The sequence below is a fragment of the Mustela putorius genome, unplaced genomic scaffold (genome assembly GCF_011764305.1).
Source record: "Mustela putorius furo isolate JIRA1106 unplaced genomic scaffold, ASM1176430v1.1 tig00003853_pilon_pilon_pilon, whole genome shotgun sequence".
Taxonomy (NCBI): Eukaryota; Metazoa; Chordata; class Mammalia; order Carnivora; family Mustelidae; genus Mustela; species Mustela putorius.
The window spans coordinates 24,365,621-24,384,511 of record NW_025422005.1 but is presented as its reverse complement, the minus strand read 5'-3'; the positions used below and the strand labels follow the sequence as shown (position 1 = coordinate 24,384,511).

The 18,891-nt window shown below is 40.0% G+C and overlaps 1 protein-coding gene across 12 annotated transcripts in view; it reads right to left on the bottom strand.

Moving 5' to 3' along the window:
- LOC101674085 (S100P binding protein) overlaps positions 1 to 18,891 on the bottom strand; it is a 55,265-nt gene that overhangs the window by 21,511 nt on the left and 14,863 nt on the right. For 3 of the 12 annotated variants that reach the window (XM_004740885.3, XM_004740883.3, XM_004740882.3), the window contains exons 2-5: positions 10,094 to 10,204; positions 8,567 to 9,381; positions 7,853 to 7,941; positions 6,030 to 6,133 (exon numbers count right to left, since the gene is read on the bottom strand). In XM_004740885.3, coding sequence (XP_004740942.1) covers positions 6,030 to 6,133; positions 7,853 to 7,941; positions 8,567 to 9,379 — 1,006 coding nt within the window. In that variant the 5' untranslated portion in view covers positions 9,380 to 9,381; positions 10,094 to 10,204. The other 9 variants (XM_004740887.3, XM_004740886.3, XM_045064141.1 and 6 more) reach the window with 8 other exon arrangements.

Below are 18,891 nucleotides of genomic sequence, written 5' to 3'. Positions count from 1 at the left end.
ATGAAAGTAGTCAATAAGAATCTGAAAATGTCCCAGCAAGTGGAATAATTTGCATAAAATAATGGATAAAGAGAATAAGAACTTTCCAGAAAGAAAAAAACAGGTTACATTAAAATAAAAATTAAATTATAAGTATTGTGACTAGAATAACAGACTTTTTTTTTTTTGAAGATTTTTATTTATTTATTTGACAGAAAGAGATCACAAGTAGGCAGAGAGGCAGGCAGAGAGAGAGGGGGAGGAGGCAGGCTCCCTGCTGAGCAGAGAGCCCAATGCGGGGCTCCCAGGACCCCAGGATCATGACCTGAGCCGAAGGTAGAGGCTTTAACCCACTCAGCCACCCAGGCCCCCCAGTAACAGACTTAACAAGAACATTAGATATATGCCTTCAAAACTCTGAGGAAAAATGACTTTGAATTTATAATTCTATACCAAACTACCAATCAAGTATGAGGAAAGAGATGTTTTCAGATATGGAAGGGCCACCCAAATTTATCTATCACTTTCTTAGAAATTCTCAAAGAATGTGCTCCACTAAAACAGATCAAGAGGAAGAAATGGGGACTTATGGGTGCCTGCGTGGCTCAGTGGGTTAAAGCCTCTGCCTTTGGCTCAGGTCATGATCTCAGGGTCCTGGGATTGAGCCCGGCATCAGGCTCTCTGCTCTGCGGGGAGCCTGCTTCCTCCTCTCTCTCTGCCTGCCTCTCTACCTACTTGTGATCTCTGTCAAATAAATAAATAAAATCTTAAAAAAAAAAAAAGAAAGAAAAGAAATGGGGATCTAGGAACAGGATTCAACCCAGAAGGGCAGCAAAGGCAAACACTAGGATGACAGCTCTGCAGCAAGGCTAGAGAACAACTAAGCAGGGTCGGGCCTGGTTAGTACTTGGATAGGAGAACAAACAGTATAGAATGGAGCAGAACACAAGGCTCTAGAAAGGTTTCCAGAAGAAATTTTAAAGGAGTGGATAGATTACTGGGTATGTCTGAACATTTGTGGAGGGGCACGACACAGACACACAGGCAACATAGATAAAGAAGTAAGTTGCATTTGTAAAAAAAAAAATAGTGATAAATTAATTCATAGTTTAAAAAGTAAGTGAGGCTGGGGCGCCTGGGTGGCTCAGTGGGTTAAGGCCTCTGCCTTCGGCTCTGGTCATGATTCTAGGGTCCTGGGATCGAGTCCCACATCGGGCTCTCTGCTCGGCGGGGAGCCTGCTTCCTCCTCCTCTCTCTCTCTGCCTGTCACTCTGACTACCTGTGATCTCTGTCAAATAAATAAATAAAATCTTATTAAAAAAAAAAGTAAGTGAGGCCATGAACCACTCCATAAAAACAAACGATTCAAGAAAATGTTTGAAACCACAGTATACTACTGACTTTGCAGTGAGCAATATTCACATAGCTGTAATACTGACGGATATAGATAGAACAACCATTTAAGGCAACTACTACCAGAAAACAGAAAATAATAAGCGTTGGTGGGGATGTAGAGAAATGAACCCTTGTACACTATTGGTGGGGTTATAAAATAGTACAACCACTGTGGCAAACAGTAAGGAGGTTCCTCAAAAAATTCAAAGCACAATTACCATATGATCTAACAGTATTTCTGGGCATAAATCCAAAAGAACTGAAAGCAAGGTCTTGAGGAGATAGGTATCTCTAGCAGATAAGCACCCAAGTTCAAAGCAGTACCATTCACAACAGCCAAGAGGTGGAAGCAACTCAAGTGTCCATTGAAGGATAAATGGATAAAGTGTGGTACATTAGTCAGCCATAAAAAGGAAGGAAATTCTTCTGGCACCGCTACAACAACGGTGAACTTTGAGGACATTACAGCTAAATGAAATAAGCCAGTCACAAAATGAAGAGTACTGTCTGATTCCACTTACACAAAGTATCTAAAATAGGCAAATTCATAGAAACAGAAAGCAGTATGGTGGTTACCAGGACTACAGGGAAGGAAAAAGGCTCGTTGGTTTCTCGTTTTGTTGTTTTTTTTAAGATTTTATTTATTTATTTGACAGAAAGAGAAAGTGAAAGAGGGAACACAGCAGGGGGAGTAGGAAAGGGAGAAGCAGGCTTCCCGCAGACCAGGGAGCCTCACGCAGACCAGGGAGCCTCACGCAGGGATCGATCCCAGGACCCCGGGATCATGACCTAAGTTGAAGGCAGACGCATAAGGATTAAGCCACCCAGGTGGCCCATGGCAGTTAACACTTTAACCAAGTAATCAAACTTAGCATCACTATTAGATCACCTGTCATAAGGCGGTGCCCCCAGTATGATACAGGATGAACACACAACAGTACATATGAATTACACCAGCCAGAAATGCTTACTCTGAATCTAATCCCTCCTCTACATCCAACTTCCATTTCATAGGAAATACAGGCGAATAGAGGAACAAGTTAAATGACACCACAGGGAAACAATTAGACACAATTCATAATGTGAGACAATCTACAAACAAGTGACCTAGATTAGGATTGACTAAGGAGACAATAATTAAACATGTGAACCTTGGTTAGATCCTGTTTAAACAATACAAGACATTTCTGGGACAACTGGGGAAACTGGAATACAAACTAGGTATTAGATGATTTTTTTAAATAATTAAATACATATTTCAAAAAACATCAATAAAAAGTGTTTAACCTCACTAATTATTAAACAAAGTATGTTAAAATTTACCTATCAAATTGGTGACAATAAAAATTAATACAATTTTGGGGGGCAGGACAATCTGGTAACATGTAACAGAGGTTTTCAAAATATTTATATACTTTACCCAGCAATTCCACTTCTAGGTATTCATCCTATAGAAATAAGAGTTGTACATAAATATTTATTGACCAGAATGTTCACTGCAGCATTACTAATGAAAATGGGACAACCTAATTATCCAAGAAGGAATAATAAATTATATAATACTTTCTAATCATTAAAAATCCTGAGATATTTAACATGAAAAGGTACTTAAATTACATTAAGTATTTGGAAGGTAATAGCTATTTTTTGTGTTCCCAGAGGACTGAACTAGAAACTACCACTGGAAACTACAGGGAAGCAGTTCGGCTCAATGTAAGAAATAACTTTCCTAAGAATTAGAATTTTTTAAGCAATGAATGGCCTGCTTCATGATTTAATGAGTTTTGTATTATTAGAATTCTAAGCAAAGGCTGAATGGTCACTGGACAAAGATATATAAAAAAGATTTATATATTAAGAGAGTAAAGAGATGATCTTAATGGCCTTTACTACTCTAAGAATTTATAATTTCATATAAAGTTTTCCATGAGCCGGAATGTGAGGAAGAAGTTGTTCGTATTTCTTTCTAAATGCTATTAAGAGACTCACGTGGCATTAAATTAAAAAGAGATACTAGAATAATGAAGTTGAAGGATGATTTACATTATCATATTCTGTATCAATAATATATACATTATTGATAAAGTGAAAGATGACTAACCTAATGGAAAGGATTCAAACTGAATTGGCAGCAACTACATTTGAACCTACTAATTTTAATTTCTCTGTATCTAATAAAGAACTTGAACAATTACACTTTTCCAAGGTGACATAGCACTATAAGTATCAAAAAGGACAGGAGGCACTATATGCTTCCTCTGTTTGCTTCTGGCTGCTCTTTACTTCATATATAAATAGAGGAACAATGAAATATGCCCCCACTCTTCCTTTGCAAATGAGTATATAATCTTTAAACTCTGAATGCACGAATAGTGGGCAGTGGGAAGGAACACAAGAACATGGTATCATACTAGGTTCCTAGAAAGCAGAAGCAAGCAGTGGATACCTGTGAAATTTTTAGAGTAACTGGTGATGTTCACAATTCTTAGACATTAAAAAGGAATCCCCTAAAAGATGCACTTAAAAAAAAAAAACTTTTTTATTACGGTTATTTTTTCAAATACAAAGTAGAAAATAACATAATGAATCCACACATAACTATTACTGAGCTTCATTCACCAACATTTTGTTAAAGCTGTTTCCTCTAATTTTTCACTGTTTCAGTTTTTTAGTTTTTTTTTTGTTGTTGTTGTTTTTTCAAAATTGAAAACCAGTACCTGGCATCACACAATTTCACCTATAAAAACTTCAGTGTGAAAGGATACCCTTTCTTGCAAATAATACCAAGTATTCAACAGATGTTGGCAACCATGGCTAGGTACTGTTCTATCATTACATTTGTACCTAAATTTTCACATATTGTTAAGCCTCATAATTATACCCATTTTGCAAATGAGAAAACGGAGTTTTATTGGCTCAAGGTCACACAGCCAGTTAAGCACTGCAGCTAGAATATGCATTCAGAAGTTAACTCTAGACTAGACTTTACTTTCCCAATCACTAAAGTATGCTGTCTACTCTATCTGCATTATCCTAGTTGTTCCTCGTGGGATATAAATTATTATGGTATAGTGGGAGAAGGACTGCTGAATGGGAAAGAGACAGGAAAAGATGCTACAAACATGAGCAGCTGCTCACAGCTTTTCTTGTGAAATTTTCTTTTCTAAATGCCCCAAATGAGAAAGGAAAATATAATTGGATATCATCATTCCAAATTGCCTAGGACGTAAAAGAAAGTCACTTCAGAGAGGGAAAAGCAATGTCCAAGTCTCTTCCACAGAGGTTAAACATACACAAAGTTCTTTTAATCTGCCCCTCCAATCAATCACCCAGGTGAAGAGGGTCCAAGCCCCTCTCCAAGGAGAGGAGTGTCTCTAGTTCCACCAGACCTTTAAAATAGTTCAAACAAAGAGCACTCACAAAGGGCTGAGCAATCAGAACAAGTAGTAGCATTTGAATGCTTAATGAAATCTGTGACTAAAAAATAAAAGGACCTGGAATGAAAAATTCTTCTGGCCGATGTAGTTCTAAAACTACTAAATAATTAAAGATTTGTAAGGAAAGGGGCATTTTCTCTGAATCTTTTAGCCAAAAGTTCCCCTAAAACTCTTCCTGGTGATTTATGACAGATCTCTTAGTAACACAATTATCTTACCCATGGAGACTAGCTAGAGCATCCCTCTTCCCCATCTTCTACTTTCCCCAAACACAAACAGAAGTGCTTCTTCCTTGCTCCTAGTGCATTTTATGCATAATTCTATTAGAATTATATCTCTACTGATTAGAGATATTCTAATCAATATTGTGGTATAATTATCTTTTCCTTCTGTGAACTATCAATTCCTAGAGAGCCAGGACCCTACTTCGGTCCTCTTTATATTTCCAATCCCTAATCTTCAAACCTAGCACCACTGAAAGTGGTTGAGAAAGGCTTGCTTAATGAACAAAGAAGCTGAAGATGACGGAATATGGAGCAATCTTTATGAGAAAGAATCCTTTTATCAGTACCTCTCTGATCTTGGCACCTTCATTAGAGGCCACAAGTTCCCCTCCATTTACCATCAGCTACTAGTCCAGAATGAGTAATAACATAGACAATAATAATCTCTTGAGGGCTGAAGAAAGAATCCAGTCATTTTGGTTTCTAAGAGCTTTTAGTGAGCCAGGGAGAAGTCAGCTTGAAGAATTTGGAAGGTAGTCAAAACCTTTTAAGAGCTTTTATTCAAATGTCAAGATGCAAAATGGTATTTGAAATGCTTGCTTTTTACATTTAAATCCTAAAGGAAACAGGGAAAAGAAATAATTCTAAATAAAAAACTAACGATTACTAAGCAGCCCCTGGTCATCCACTTCTATTTTTCCAACAAAAAATTCCCTATCCAAAAACTATGGGTCTGGTTACAACCCTCAACCATGGGGGAAGCACTCTTCATGTACTGGTATGAGTCTCCTTAGATCCCCTCTAATACTGGTTAGCCAAACCACTTAGGATCTTATTTGGTTAGGTAATCCCTTCAAGTAAAAATCTGTGGGTAAGAAAGTTCTCTCTCTCATCAATTTAAGAAAACTAAAAATAATCTCCCAGTTTAATTCATATTACACTGGAAAAAAGAAAAATCCCATCACATCTTTTACAGGCCATTCTACCATGTTACCTTGGTTAGCGTCCTTCGGGCATGTTATATGAGCAATGACTTCCTTGAGATAACTTTCCTTCTGCTTTTCTAGATCTGACTGTGAAAACGTCGAAACATTAGTCCTTGAACAAAGCAAATCAGGAGGAAAAACAGTCCATTAGAACCATGAGTATAGTGCTTTGTAGAGAGAACTCATATATTGCTGATTAGTTAGAACAACTAACTTTCGGAGGCAAAATACTCTTTTAAGATCCAGTGACAGAAAACATTATCAATCACACAGTATATCGCTGAAATCAAGCATGGAGATAAGGTAAAAGGGAAGATGAGAAACAGATACAAACTCCTGCTAACAAGGCGTAAAAAAGTGAAGATTATCTAGTCCCTAGAGAAAGAAAGCACTTGTTGAGTAATTCAAGGTTAATCAGGACATAGCTAACTTGACAGAGCCACAGAAAAACTTAATGAGATAAAGACTAAAAAGAACCAGCTGGATGTGGCAATTAGAACACTGGTGACCTTGGCAAGAACAATGTCTGGCCCTTGCTCATCCTTACTGCACTGGTAACTGTGGAGTCAGTGGAAGAGAATATTGAGATAATAAGTACATAACTGTCCCAAGTAGCCTCACTTGGCTCCTTGGTATAATTTCCACTGTAAGTTAAGTCACAAAGTTTCCCTCAATTATGCAAACAAAACAAAACAAACAAAAAAAACCAAAAAACAAAAAACTGGCATCAGGGAGCATAGTCAAAGGGGACTTTAGCCTTATTTTAAATATATTTTTGAAAATTTAAAGCAGTGGGGTGCATGGGAGGTTCAGTCAGTTAAGCATCTGCCTTTGGCTCAGGTCATGATCCCAGAGTCCTAGGATGGAGCCCTGCATTGGGCTCTCTTCTCGGCAGTGAATCTGCTTCTCCCTCTCCCTCTGCCTGTCACTCCCCCTTACTTGTGCACTCTCCTCCTCTCTCTTTCTCTGTCAAATAAATACATAAAATCTTAAATAAAAATCTTAAAAAAAAATAAAAAACTTCAAGCAGAAAGACTTAGTATCTGTGTAATCAAAAAAAATTTTTAAATTACATTATAAGGAAGCCAATCTGACTCAACCTAAAAAACAGCTTTGTTAATTGAGAAGGCCCATGTAGAGACACTGCCATCTCCTGGCAACAAGAGAACAGACCAAAAAGATGACCCAAATCTGCAATCTCTACTAGAATTTTTCCCCAAGGACAATTGCATTCAAGTTGGGAGAGATAATAAAAGGATTTTCTACATAACTGTATTTTAATATCTGTGTTAAATAATTAGGGGCTCCTGGGTGGCTCAGTGGGTTAAGCCTCTGTCTTTGGCTCAGGTCATGATCTCAGGGTCCTGGAATTGAGTCCCTCTGCTCAGCGGGGAACCTGCTTTCCCCCCAACTCCACCCTCCCGCCTCCGCCTTGCCTCTCTGCCTGCTTGTGATCTCTGTCAAATAAAAATAAATAAAATCGTTAAAAAAAAAATTATTCTAACCTCCTGTCATATCTATGACCAAGTTTCCGGATGCCCAGGAAAAGAAATCTTACATTTATATAGTGCTTTCACTAATAAGTCTCTTTTACTCCCCAAATAACTTGTGAGGCAGCGGAGAAGGCATCATTAGCCTCATTTGTTGACAGACAAACTGAAGTCACAGGTCACGTGACTTGCCCAAGGTCACACAGCTAACACATTAGCGGTCCCAGCACTTAAAAGTATGCTTACATCTGGTACATGGTTTTACACTAAGGGAGAACTGAGGTGGGGAAGAAAGAAATTGAAGAGAACCAACAGAAATTAGAATATTATCATACTGTTACCTTCTTTTGTTTTGTAGAACTGGAGGGACTTTGACTAGTCTTCTCTCATTGACTTTCAGCCTCCCCGAATCCTTGTCAAGAACATCCTGCTTTCGTTCAGAGTAGAAGGAAAGATAATTTTAAGGACAAAGCTGAAAACACTATTTATGGACATATTCTTAATAAAGGCTACAGAGGCATATTTCTGAACCCTCCTATGTACCAGGCACAATGACAGATACTTTAAATGAGATAGTGATTATACTTTTAAGGAAAAGAAAGAAACCGTAAGTGGTATGTCCATTTGATAAATAGGGAATCAGGTTCAAAGAGGTTAGGTAAATTGCCTAAGCTTTTTCAGCTTTTCAGGAGCTGATCAGGTGCTGTGCCTCGTTTAATATGGCACCAGAGATTGAGAATTAAGCTGAAACCCAAAGAAAGGGGAAATAGTAGTAAAATCATCATTACCTTAGTAATTATTCAGTAAGTAATAATTTATTATTATATATGAATTACTATAAATATATTATATCATTAATCCTTACTATACTGTGAAGTAATATTTAACACAATATATGGGTAAGAAATATGAGGAAACAGAGAAGCTAAACACTTTTCCCAAGGTCACAGTTCTAGTCAGGATTCAAATCCCAATTTGTTTGATGAATACAAATTTCTGCTATACAGCTTTAAATGAAAATAACTTTTCTATCTACCTTGAAAAAATATACTTACTTTGTTTGATGAACTGGAAACAACCGGAAACCTCACTTCACAATTTGATTTATGTGATCCATTTTTCCAGGATGACCCCGTATTAGGAGTCTCTGAATGGTCCACGATCTGAGAGAATACAGGTGTAGGTCTCTTACTCTCAAGTATATTTTTATCAGACATAGTTTGTTCAAAGTCACTGTCTGAAGGAGAAGAAAGTGGGGGCACATCCCAAGCAGAATTACTGGGATCAATCCCTTCAGACTCAGTGCACAGTTTGCTCTCATTTGGGCTAAGACCATCTTTTCTCATCTCTTCCCCAGGGGAGGAAGGTTTTTCAGTATCTTTGAATGAATCAGTCTTGTCCTTATCAAGCACAGCATCACAAACTGTTGGATCAAATGGTGTAACAACTGTTATTTTTATAAGATTCTTTTCTAGTGCAAAGTGTCTGTTTAATGGTTTAGTAGGAGTTGGTCCATGACCAACTGATGTACTTAGCTGAGGTAGTTTTAAGAGGCCGGAGGTCTCAGCTACTGGTCCCAAGCTGTACAATGAATTTTTCTCTTGGGAAGTGTCAAACAGAATTTGACTTCCTTTCTCTCCTTTCTCAATATGCCTGCTATCATCTTTAAGGTCGTCATCCTTCAAGAGTTCTTGAATATCTTCCTCCGTGAAACTGAAATGGCCATCATCTTCTTCTCCCTCACACAGATCCAGCAAGGAGTCATCCAACCCATCCTCATCCAAAGAACCCCAAGAAAATGGGGCACTGTCTTTAGGCAAGAGAGAAGTTCCAGAAGACTGTTCAGAGGACATTAGTGAGCACGTCATATCTGGAAAAATAAGAGGCAGTCTCACTGAGAAATACGAATTACCCCTCTATCTGTTCTACAGTGGTGGTGTCCCTATATTTCAAATTCTTTACATTGTGACTTGTAACATGAGAAATAATTTTAAGATATTTAACCTTACCAGAATCATGGAAATACACATTAGAACAGTGACAGACTTTTCGTCCTAACAAAATAGTGAAAATTAAGATGCCATAATATCTAAGTTGATAAGGATGTAGGAAACAAGCATCCTCAAACACTATCAGTATCAAAGAGTGTAAGTCAGCACAGTATCTTGTGGAGAGTAATCTGCAGTACCATTTGACCCCACAATTTCAATTCTGTGAATTCTTCCTGCAGTAATATCTATACAAATGCACATGGATACATTTATAAGGATGTTCAAAGCAACATTATTTAAAATAGCCAAATATTAGAGACAACCTAAATGTTCATCACCAGAACTGCTCAGTGAAATCATGGTACATTCATACTATGGAACACTTTAAAACTATTTGAAAGCATAATGAAGTAGAGCAGTATATACTACCATGGAATGATATCCACAACATACAAATAAAACAAATATGTATTATGTAAAATATTTGGATTCTTATAGTTTATACTTTAGAAAAAAACAAATGTACAACTTCTGAAATATAAAAAAAAAAAAAACACAAAACTTTAAGAATATAAGAATTGTCTTCCATACTGTGTGGAGCTGCTGGTGTGATCTCTGCCACGAGACCAAATGGAAAAAGGTTTCAGCTCCCGCTAGCTGTTCCTTTCAGGAGACTTGTCAAAATGATTGACTCCCACCTTCCTGCAGGCACAAAGAAAATTAGAGGATCTTCTCATCACTTTCAACTCTGCTAATTACAAAGTCAACTGTATTATGCTTTAAGGTGCTCCACCTATTAATTTTGATCTTGATTTTTTTTAAATACCAGAAAGTTAGATTTTGAGTCAAGAACATCAAAAAAATCTTTAGAGGAAAAATTATGCAACTAAGGAACTAGTTTTCTTCCTCCCAACAATTCTGTACTTTAAGAATATCATTTGCTCCAGCAAGATGAATACTGGCTTGAGAGTACTGAGATCTTGCTTGTAGTCCTGGTTCTGTCACTAACCAGCTGTGGTAATTTGCATAAGCCACTTAACCATTTGGACTTGTTTCCTCATTTATAAAATGGGAACCAGGCAATGTCTAAGATTCCACCAAGACCTACAAGTTAATCATGATCAAACATGAAGTCTCATTTTCAATTTATATATAAACACAAAGAACAGAAAAATATAAACTGATGACTGTTAAAACCTATGAGGGAACGGAGAGACGTCAAGAGAAGACTTCAGTGTCATTCTACTTGAATATCAGTATATTATTTATACTATTAAAACCTAGCTTTTAAACAGTGATGGACCTAAATTATTTTCTAGATGGGAAGGTGATTAAAACCTTGTATTTCACATATCATGTCAATGTCTGAGAAGCTGTAAGAAATGCCTAAACACTAAACTCAATAATTTGGAAAGCGCCTTCTGTGACTTTCCCACCCCGCTTTCCCTCCACATCCTGAATTCTAGCTTTAGTTCATGCATTCTTTCAGAAGACATTTTCTGAGCACTGCACAAGATAACATGTTTCTTAAAAAACAAAGATACAAGGCACCTGGGTGGCTCAGTTGGTTAAGCAACTTGCCTTTGGCTCAGGTCATAATCCCAGAGTCCTGGGCTCCAGTCTTCTCCCTCTGACCTTCTCCCCTCTCATGATCTCTCTCACTGTCTCTCTCTCAAATAAATAAAATCTTTAAAAATAAAAAATAAAGATACATTTTCCATCCTTAAAGAACATATAATCTAGGTACCTGGGTGGCTCAGTCAATTAAGTGTCCAACTCTTGATCTGGGCTCAAGTCTTGATCTCACGGTTTTGAGTTTGAGCCCCACATTGGGCTCCAAGCCCAGCGTGGAGCCTACTTAAAAAAAAAAAAAAAAAAAAAGTATAATCCTCCTAGGGCAATAAATTGAAAAGTTATGCACCAATATGAGAAAATATAAAATGGTATGAACAATAAAGTTCTGGAGAAAGGAGAGGATTATAGAACTTTAGACTCAGAAAGGATTTACATAATGTACAACATGGTGACTACAGTTAACAATACTATATTTTATATTTGAAAGTTGCTAAGAGAGTAGGTTTTAAAAGTTCTCATTACAAGGAAAAAAACTATGTGAGGCCACCCAAGTGGCTCAGTGGGTTAAGCCTCTGCCTTTGGCTCAGGTCATGATCTCAGGGTCCTGGGATCGAGTCCCATATCCCTCTCTCTGCTCAGCAAGGAGCCCGCTTCCTCTTCTCTCTCTCTCTCTCTGCCTGCCTCTCTGCCTACTTGTGATCTCTGTCAAATAAATAAATAAAATCTTTAAAAAAAAAACCAACTATGTGAGGTGATATATGTTAACTATTCTTACTGTGGTAATCATTTAGTAGTATGTACATTTATCATTACACTGTATGCCTTAAACTAATATACTATATTAATTATATCTCAATAAAACTGGAGGGGAAAGAAATAATTTTTTTTTTAAAAGAAGAAACTTAGTTAAATTTACTCATCTTCTGAGATGGGCCAGCAAGAAATATAAAGTACCAATAATAAACCAGGCACTGTGAAACACATTTTAAAACCTTTTTTTTAGATTTTATTTATTTGACAGATCACAAGTAAGCAGAGAGGCAGGGAGAGAAAGAGGGGGAAGCGGGCTCCCCGCCAAGCAGAGAGCCCAATGCGGGGCTGGATCCCAGGACACTGAGATCATGACCTGAGCTGAAGGCAGAGGCTCAACCCACTGAGCTACCCAGGTGCCCCCCATTTTAAAACTTTTTTTAAAAAATAGATTTTATTTATTTATTTTTGAGAGAAAGAGATAGTGAGAGAGAGCATGAGAGAAAGTCAGAGGGAAAAGCAGACTCCGACTGGAGCTGGGAGTCTGATGAGAGACTCCATCTAGGGACTCTGGGATCATGACCTGAGCCGAAGGCAGTTGCTTAACCGAGCCACCCAAGCCCCCTTTCTTAATTTTAAAACTTCTAATTTAACTCCTCAACATAACTAACACAGACCTTGCCAAATAAACTAAGCTTTCTTTTTTATTTAAACTTAGGGCTGCTAAGACTTTTTATGTTATTTTACCAATATTCCAGCATTGTTACGAGAGTTCCAGGCACTGCAGGCATTGAAGCAGGTGCCTCTATGAAGAGAAAAGTAGTTTTCTCTGCCCAGTGACTAGGTTATTTTTTAGTATTTCTTTAGGCTGCAGTAAGAAAAAGTCTAAAGCTTATAGGTGTCAAGCACAAGTATCACAGGCACTAATGTTAAGCAGCCCTATTTCTGAGAAGCCCTTTCTGAGCCACTAACTCCACTCTCACTCAAACTCCTTCCAAAAGGAAGGTCCAGTTCAAGCAGCTGGCATGACCCAATGAAGAGTTCAATAAATCTTCATTCTTAAGAACTATAGTTAGAAGCATCAAGTAACTCAACCAAGCACACAGACCTATTAACGCTAGAACGACGATCCAAACACAGGTCTAATTCCAAAAGTAAAGTCTTCTCTGTTACCCTTCTCACAGATATGCCCTGGGTGGGTCAACAAACAGCAGGAGCCTTCTAATTTCAGTACACTCTCTAATATACTATGAAAAATAAAGACTGAAGAGGGCATTTGATCCCCCTTGGCAAAAATAATTTAAGCCACTTTATTACACACAGGTTTCCCTTGACTTCCCAGGTAGAATAGAAGATGAGAGATATCCCTGAATGTGGCCAAATCTCGTGGCCAAATCTCACTGGAAGAAAAACATCGTTACTCGCAAACTTGATTGTGCATGCACAGGGCCAATATCCTTCACAACAACTGAAAGCATCAATCTCTATACCACATGACATCCAGAGACACAGAGCTGGCTCTTCTGAGCTTCTTTCAGAGAATGTTCCAATGTTTGGGAGCAAAAGCATGCAAAACAATATTGTGTGTAAACACACACATACACATGCATATATATAATTTTTAATTTACCCAAGTCATTCTCTCCACAATTTTATTTCCTCATTTTAAAAAGGCTTTTTATTACACGTAACTTACAACATACACAAACGTAACAACAGTATAACAAACCCCCATATGCCCACCACAATGCCAACAACTATCAACCCATAGCAAATCTTATCCCATTCGTTCCCCAACTTCATTAGATTACCTTGCTTTGTTTGTTTTGTTTTTAAAGATTTATTTGTTTTGAGAGAGAGAGAGAGAGCGTGCACCCTCAAGCAGGGGGAATAGCAGAGGGAGAGTGAGAAGCAGGCTTCCTGCTGAGCCAGGAGCCTCACGTGGGGCTAGATCCTAGGACCCTGAGCCACAGGCAGCTGCTTAACCAACTGAGCCACCCAGTTGCCCCTTTATGGGATTATTGTGAAGCAAATCCCAGGCATCACATCATTTCATCTAGAAATAAAAAGGATTCCTTACTGTAAAACACATGGTTCAGGTATGCAATTATTTTATAAATGTCTTATTTTTAAAGATAAAAAAAAAAATCAGGGTGCACCTAGGTGGCTCAGTAGTTAAGCGTCTGTCTTTGGCTTGGGTCATGATCAGAGGGTCCTGGGATCGAGCCCCACATCACACTCCCTGCTCAAAGGGAAGCCTGATTCTCCCTCTCCTGCTCTCCTTGCTTGTGTTCCCTTTCTTGCCGTGTTTCTCTATCAAATAAACAAAAAAGATTAAAAAAAAAATGGGGCACCTGGGTGGCTCAGTGGGTTAAAGCCTCTGCCTTAGGCTCAGGTCATGATACCAGGGTCTTGGGATAGAGCCCCTCATCGGGCTCTCTGTTCCATGGGGCGCTTGCTTTCCTCCAATCTCTCTCTGCCTACCTGTGATCTCTGTCAAATAAATAAATAAAATCTTTAAAAAAAAAAAAATCAGTATGCAGGGCGCCAGGGTGGGTCAGTCATTAAGTGTCTACTTTCGGCTCACCTCATGAACTCGGTCCTGGGTTCGAGACCCACACTGGGCTCCCTGCGTGACAGGAAGCCTGCTTCTCCCTCTCCCATTCCCCTGCTTGTGTTCCCTTTCTCGCTGTCTCTCTCTGGCAAATAAATAAATAAAATCTTTAAAAGAAAAAAAAAAATCAGGGGCACCTAGGTGGCTCAGTGGGTTAAAGTCTCTGCCTTCGGCTCAGGTCATGATCCCAGGGTCCTGGGATCTAGCCCCGCATCGTGCTCTCTGCTCCTCGGAGAGCCTGCTTCCTCCTTTCTCTCTCTGCCTGCCTCTCTGCCTACTTGTGATCTCTCTCTGTCAAATAAATAAATAAAATCTTAAAAAAAAAAATCAGTATCCAAATAAGTCCACACACTGCAACTGGCGGATATGTTTTGTATTTTAATCTACGGATTCCCCGTCTTTTTTTTCCCTTGCAATCTGTTAGAGAAATAATACCATATAGTGTATGGATACATGTATCAATCATTAAATTATAAAAACATGCATGGGAATAAGCAGCACAAAATTCAGGACAATGATTTACCTCTGGGAGTAGAGAAGGAAGAGAAGTGGTGGGGGGGGTATGAATACCTTCAATTCTATCTGTAATGTTTTATCTTTAAAAATTAACAAAAAAACCTATAAAAAATATGGCAAGGGGTGCCTTTGAGCCCCACATCGGGAACGTAGAAATTTCTTTAAAATATATATATGGGGGCACCTGGGTGGCCCAGTGGGTTAAGCCTCTACCTTCGACTCAGGTCAGGATCTCAGGGTCTTGGGATCAGGCTCTCTGCTCAGCAGGGAGCCTGCCTCTCCCTCTCTCTCTGCCTGCCTCTCTGCCTACTTGTGATCTCTCTGTCAAATAAATAAATAAAATCTTAAAAAAAAATCAAATATATATATGCCAGAGGCCTGGGTGCCTCAGTTGGTTAAGCAACCAACTCTTGATAGCAGCTCAGGTCTTGATCTCAGGGTTGTGAGTTCAGGCCCCATGTAGGGGCTTAAAAAAATTTAAAAAAAGGGGGGGGGCAGGGATACCATTTTAGAAAGATTCCATTTCTGCTGTTCTTGTGCTAAGTCCTGTTTCAAGGTCTACATTTTGCATCTGAATAAAACAAAGAAGCTATGTTGCCACTCCAAAGGGAGACAAGAAAGTTAATCATTCTCTAAGTTCCATCCTAGGCCCCAAACACCTGATAACATCTAAGAAGAACCGATCCCAAACAGGTTCACAGACATCAGCTTCAAACAAACCTTGCCTGACACTGGCATCAATACCCCCTACCTTCAGTGATTTATGGAATAACACCTACTATTCTCCTGACACTCACCTTTGATTAGAGGCTTCCTTGGGTTCCTGAAGGAACATGAACCCTGGACCCTTTCCAATATGAAACCATAACCCCAAGTGACAGAGTAACTTACTTTTCATTTTTGGAGTCTCCCAGACACTCTAACTGCTATCCTCTATCACTTAACTATTCAGCGAACTCTGTTCTCACTTCCTCCTGGCTCCCATATGATTCTTATCCTGAACAAAGCCAAGGACCCCAGTCAACTGGTATTAGAAGGACCCCCGCCCCCAGTGCTCCAATTCAGCCTGCCTACATCAATAAAATAAAGCTGAATGGTGTGTGTATAATAGTAGCATTATGTTATTTCCTATAAACCTTATATGCTTAAAATATTTAATAATTTAAAAAAATTTTAAATTAATAAGTCATTAGAGAAATATGATTACATTCTGTAGTTGCAAATGTCCTCTCCTACACAACAGGGACCATCACAGTAGCTATCTCATAGTGTTGTTGCCAGAATTAAATGAGACCATGAACACAAAGCACTGAGTAGTACTACAAGCACAATGGAAAAGCTCAGGAAGTAGTGGCTATAGTTTCTATTTCTTCCCACTATCATCAACTCCTTGACCCTGAGGAGTCTCAAGGAAGCATAGGAATGGTAAGAAAGAATGCTAATCTGATTGAGAATTTTCCCTAGGTCCTTGATTGTTAAGAAATTATCTGGTATACTCTAATCTCTTCTAGTTCAACCATACTGCCATTGAATTAATTAAGACCAGGCTGGGGGCGCCTGGTCAGTGGGTTAAAGCCTCTGCCTTCGGCTCAGGTCATGATCCCAGGGTTCTGAGATCAAGCCCCACATCGGGCTCTCTGCTCAGCGGGGAGCCTGCTTCCTCCTCTCTCTCTGCCTGCCTCTCTGCCTACTTGTGATCTCTGTCTGTCAAATAAATGAATAAAATTTAAAAAAAAAATAAAAATAAAAAAAATAAAGACAGGCTTGTGTGGACATCTGAAATATCAGGCAAATCATTCGAATTAATGGGTACTGACATGTCCTATATAGAGGGACTGAACTAAAATTCAGAGACCTCGGGGCACCTGGGTGGCTCAGTGGGTTGAAGCCTCTGCCTTCAGCTCGGGTCCTGGGGTCCTGATTCCAGGCTCCTGATCCCAGGATCCTGGGATCGAGCCCCACATCGGCTCCCACAGGGGAGCCTGCTTCCTCCTCTATCTCTGCCTACTTGTGATCTCTGTCAAATAAATAAATAAAATCCTTAAAGAAATAAATATATAAAATTCAGAGACCTCACAAGTCACTTCAAGTCCCTGAACCACAATTCAGATGAGAACAGTCATCTGAAAAATGGAGGATACAATTATATGCTGTTAACTTCAAACACAGATCATCATGTGGATCAAATGAAGGGATATTTATGAAAGCATTCTACACCTAAAAGCCCTATGCTAATTAAAGCTGATATACAATGAATTTGCAAGAGGGGGGGAATCTCAGATAACATTAAGATCTAAAGTGAATTTCCACAAGACAGCCATTCTACCATTAACTGCCTTTCTTGGCACTTGCTTTGTAACTTCCACCTAAAATAAGGATCTCTTTATTTTTAAGGGAAGCATATTTTCCCCATCTCCCATCCTGCTCCCCATCCCTCCTGTGACCCTATTCTGTCCTTCCACATCTCTCTCACCTGTCCACCCCCTTCTTCACACTTCAGTTTACCACCCCCATGCTCTGTTCTCTAACCACCTAGCTGCAACCTCAGAAACTGGTTCCTTGCTATTTTTATCCTACCTAAGAAAACCTATTGCCTTAGAGCACAAAGCCTTAAAATTCCAACACCAGACACAACTCTGCATCCCTCCTTCAAGGTTCTTAACCCAAGACCATTACCAAGATAGATCTGATAAGTATGACCAAGGGCAAGCTAGATCTGATAAGTATGGTCAAGGACAAAGAGATTTCCAAGGGACAGGCCTTCGATTTCCAACTTTCCCCACACGCAATACCGGAACAGCATAAAAGGCACTCCCTAGGCTTTATCACTCCATAAAATGGACATAACATTCAAAATAATCAAAGTGAACTGAAATTATCTGTAAGAATTCTGCAACTTCCTCTGAAGTAAATGGAAATACTATAGGACAGAAAAACAACTTAGGGCTGGAAATCTCTGCTTTACGTTAACATTTCACTAGATATGGAGTCCAAGATTCTCATCCCACAGGGGCATTGAAACTAAATATTACTAAGCTACAGCAACAGGTTTCTTTTTAAAAAGAAAATGTTTTTTAGATAATTTACACACGATAGCTAAAGCTTGCAACCTCTAACAAATTCACAAGAAACTGGAGATCAGCCTATACGCAATTCAACCACTTCTTTCCCTTCTCCAGGGCCCACCCTGGAGTGTCAGCTGCCTTCCCTCCCGCCCTGGACGAAACCGGTGGCAGCTCCCGTCCCGAGAGCCAAGAGGAAGGGTAACCCAAGTCCACCCTCCGTAGGATACTCCTTGGGCTGCCCCCTGCTCTCTCCCCCAGAAACCCGACAGCCTCAGCACGGCATCTGCAACGGGGCTGGGCCTTCGCACTTCCCTCCTCCCTCCCCCAAAAACACCGTGAATTCCCGCCTCCCCGCGGAAGGCGGGAGAAGCGCGGGGTGGCTCCCCGCCCCTCCCCCCGCAGGCGCCAAACCGACCCTTACGCAGGCCTGCGCGGTGCACCGCTCCCCGGAGGGTAGCCACCCACACCCACGCCCACACCTCGGTGAGACCGAGGCCCTGTCAGCCCGAGGGGTGGGCCATCCTCTCCCTCCCCCACCCGCTAGGCGCGGCGGGAAGATCTTCTCCCTAGCAACAACCCCCCTTCAAGTGGGGCAGGGGCAGCGGCACTCCCAAACCCCCTAACACATCCATCCCCCCCACCCCCACTGGGCAGGGAGACTGACAACGCTGCCCGCCTCACAGGTGACCCGACGGTCTCCCTCTCCCACAGCAGGGTGAGAGACATCTACCTCCCGCCGACGTGGAGGTGGGGCGCAGGGACACTCCCCCTCCTGCCGCCATCACCTCAGGAACGACAACCAGCCCTCTCCCAGCAGGGTGAAGCCTTCCAGCCCTTCAGCGGGGTGGACCGGCATATAGAGCCCCCTG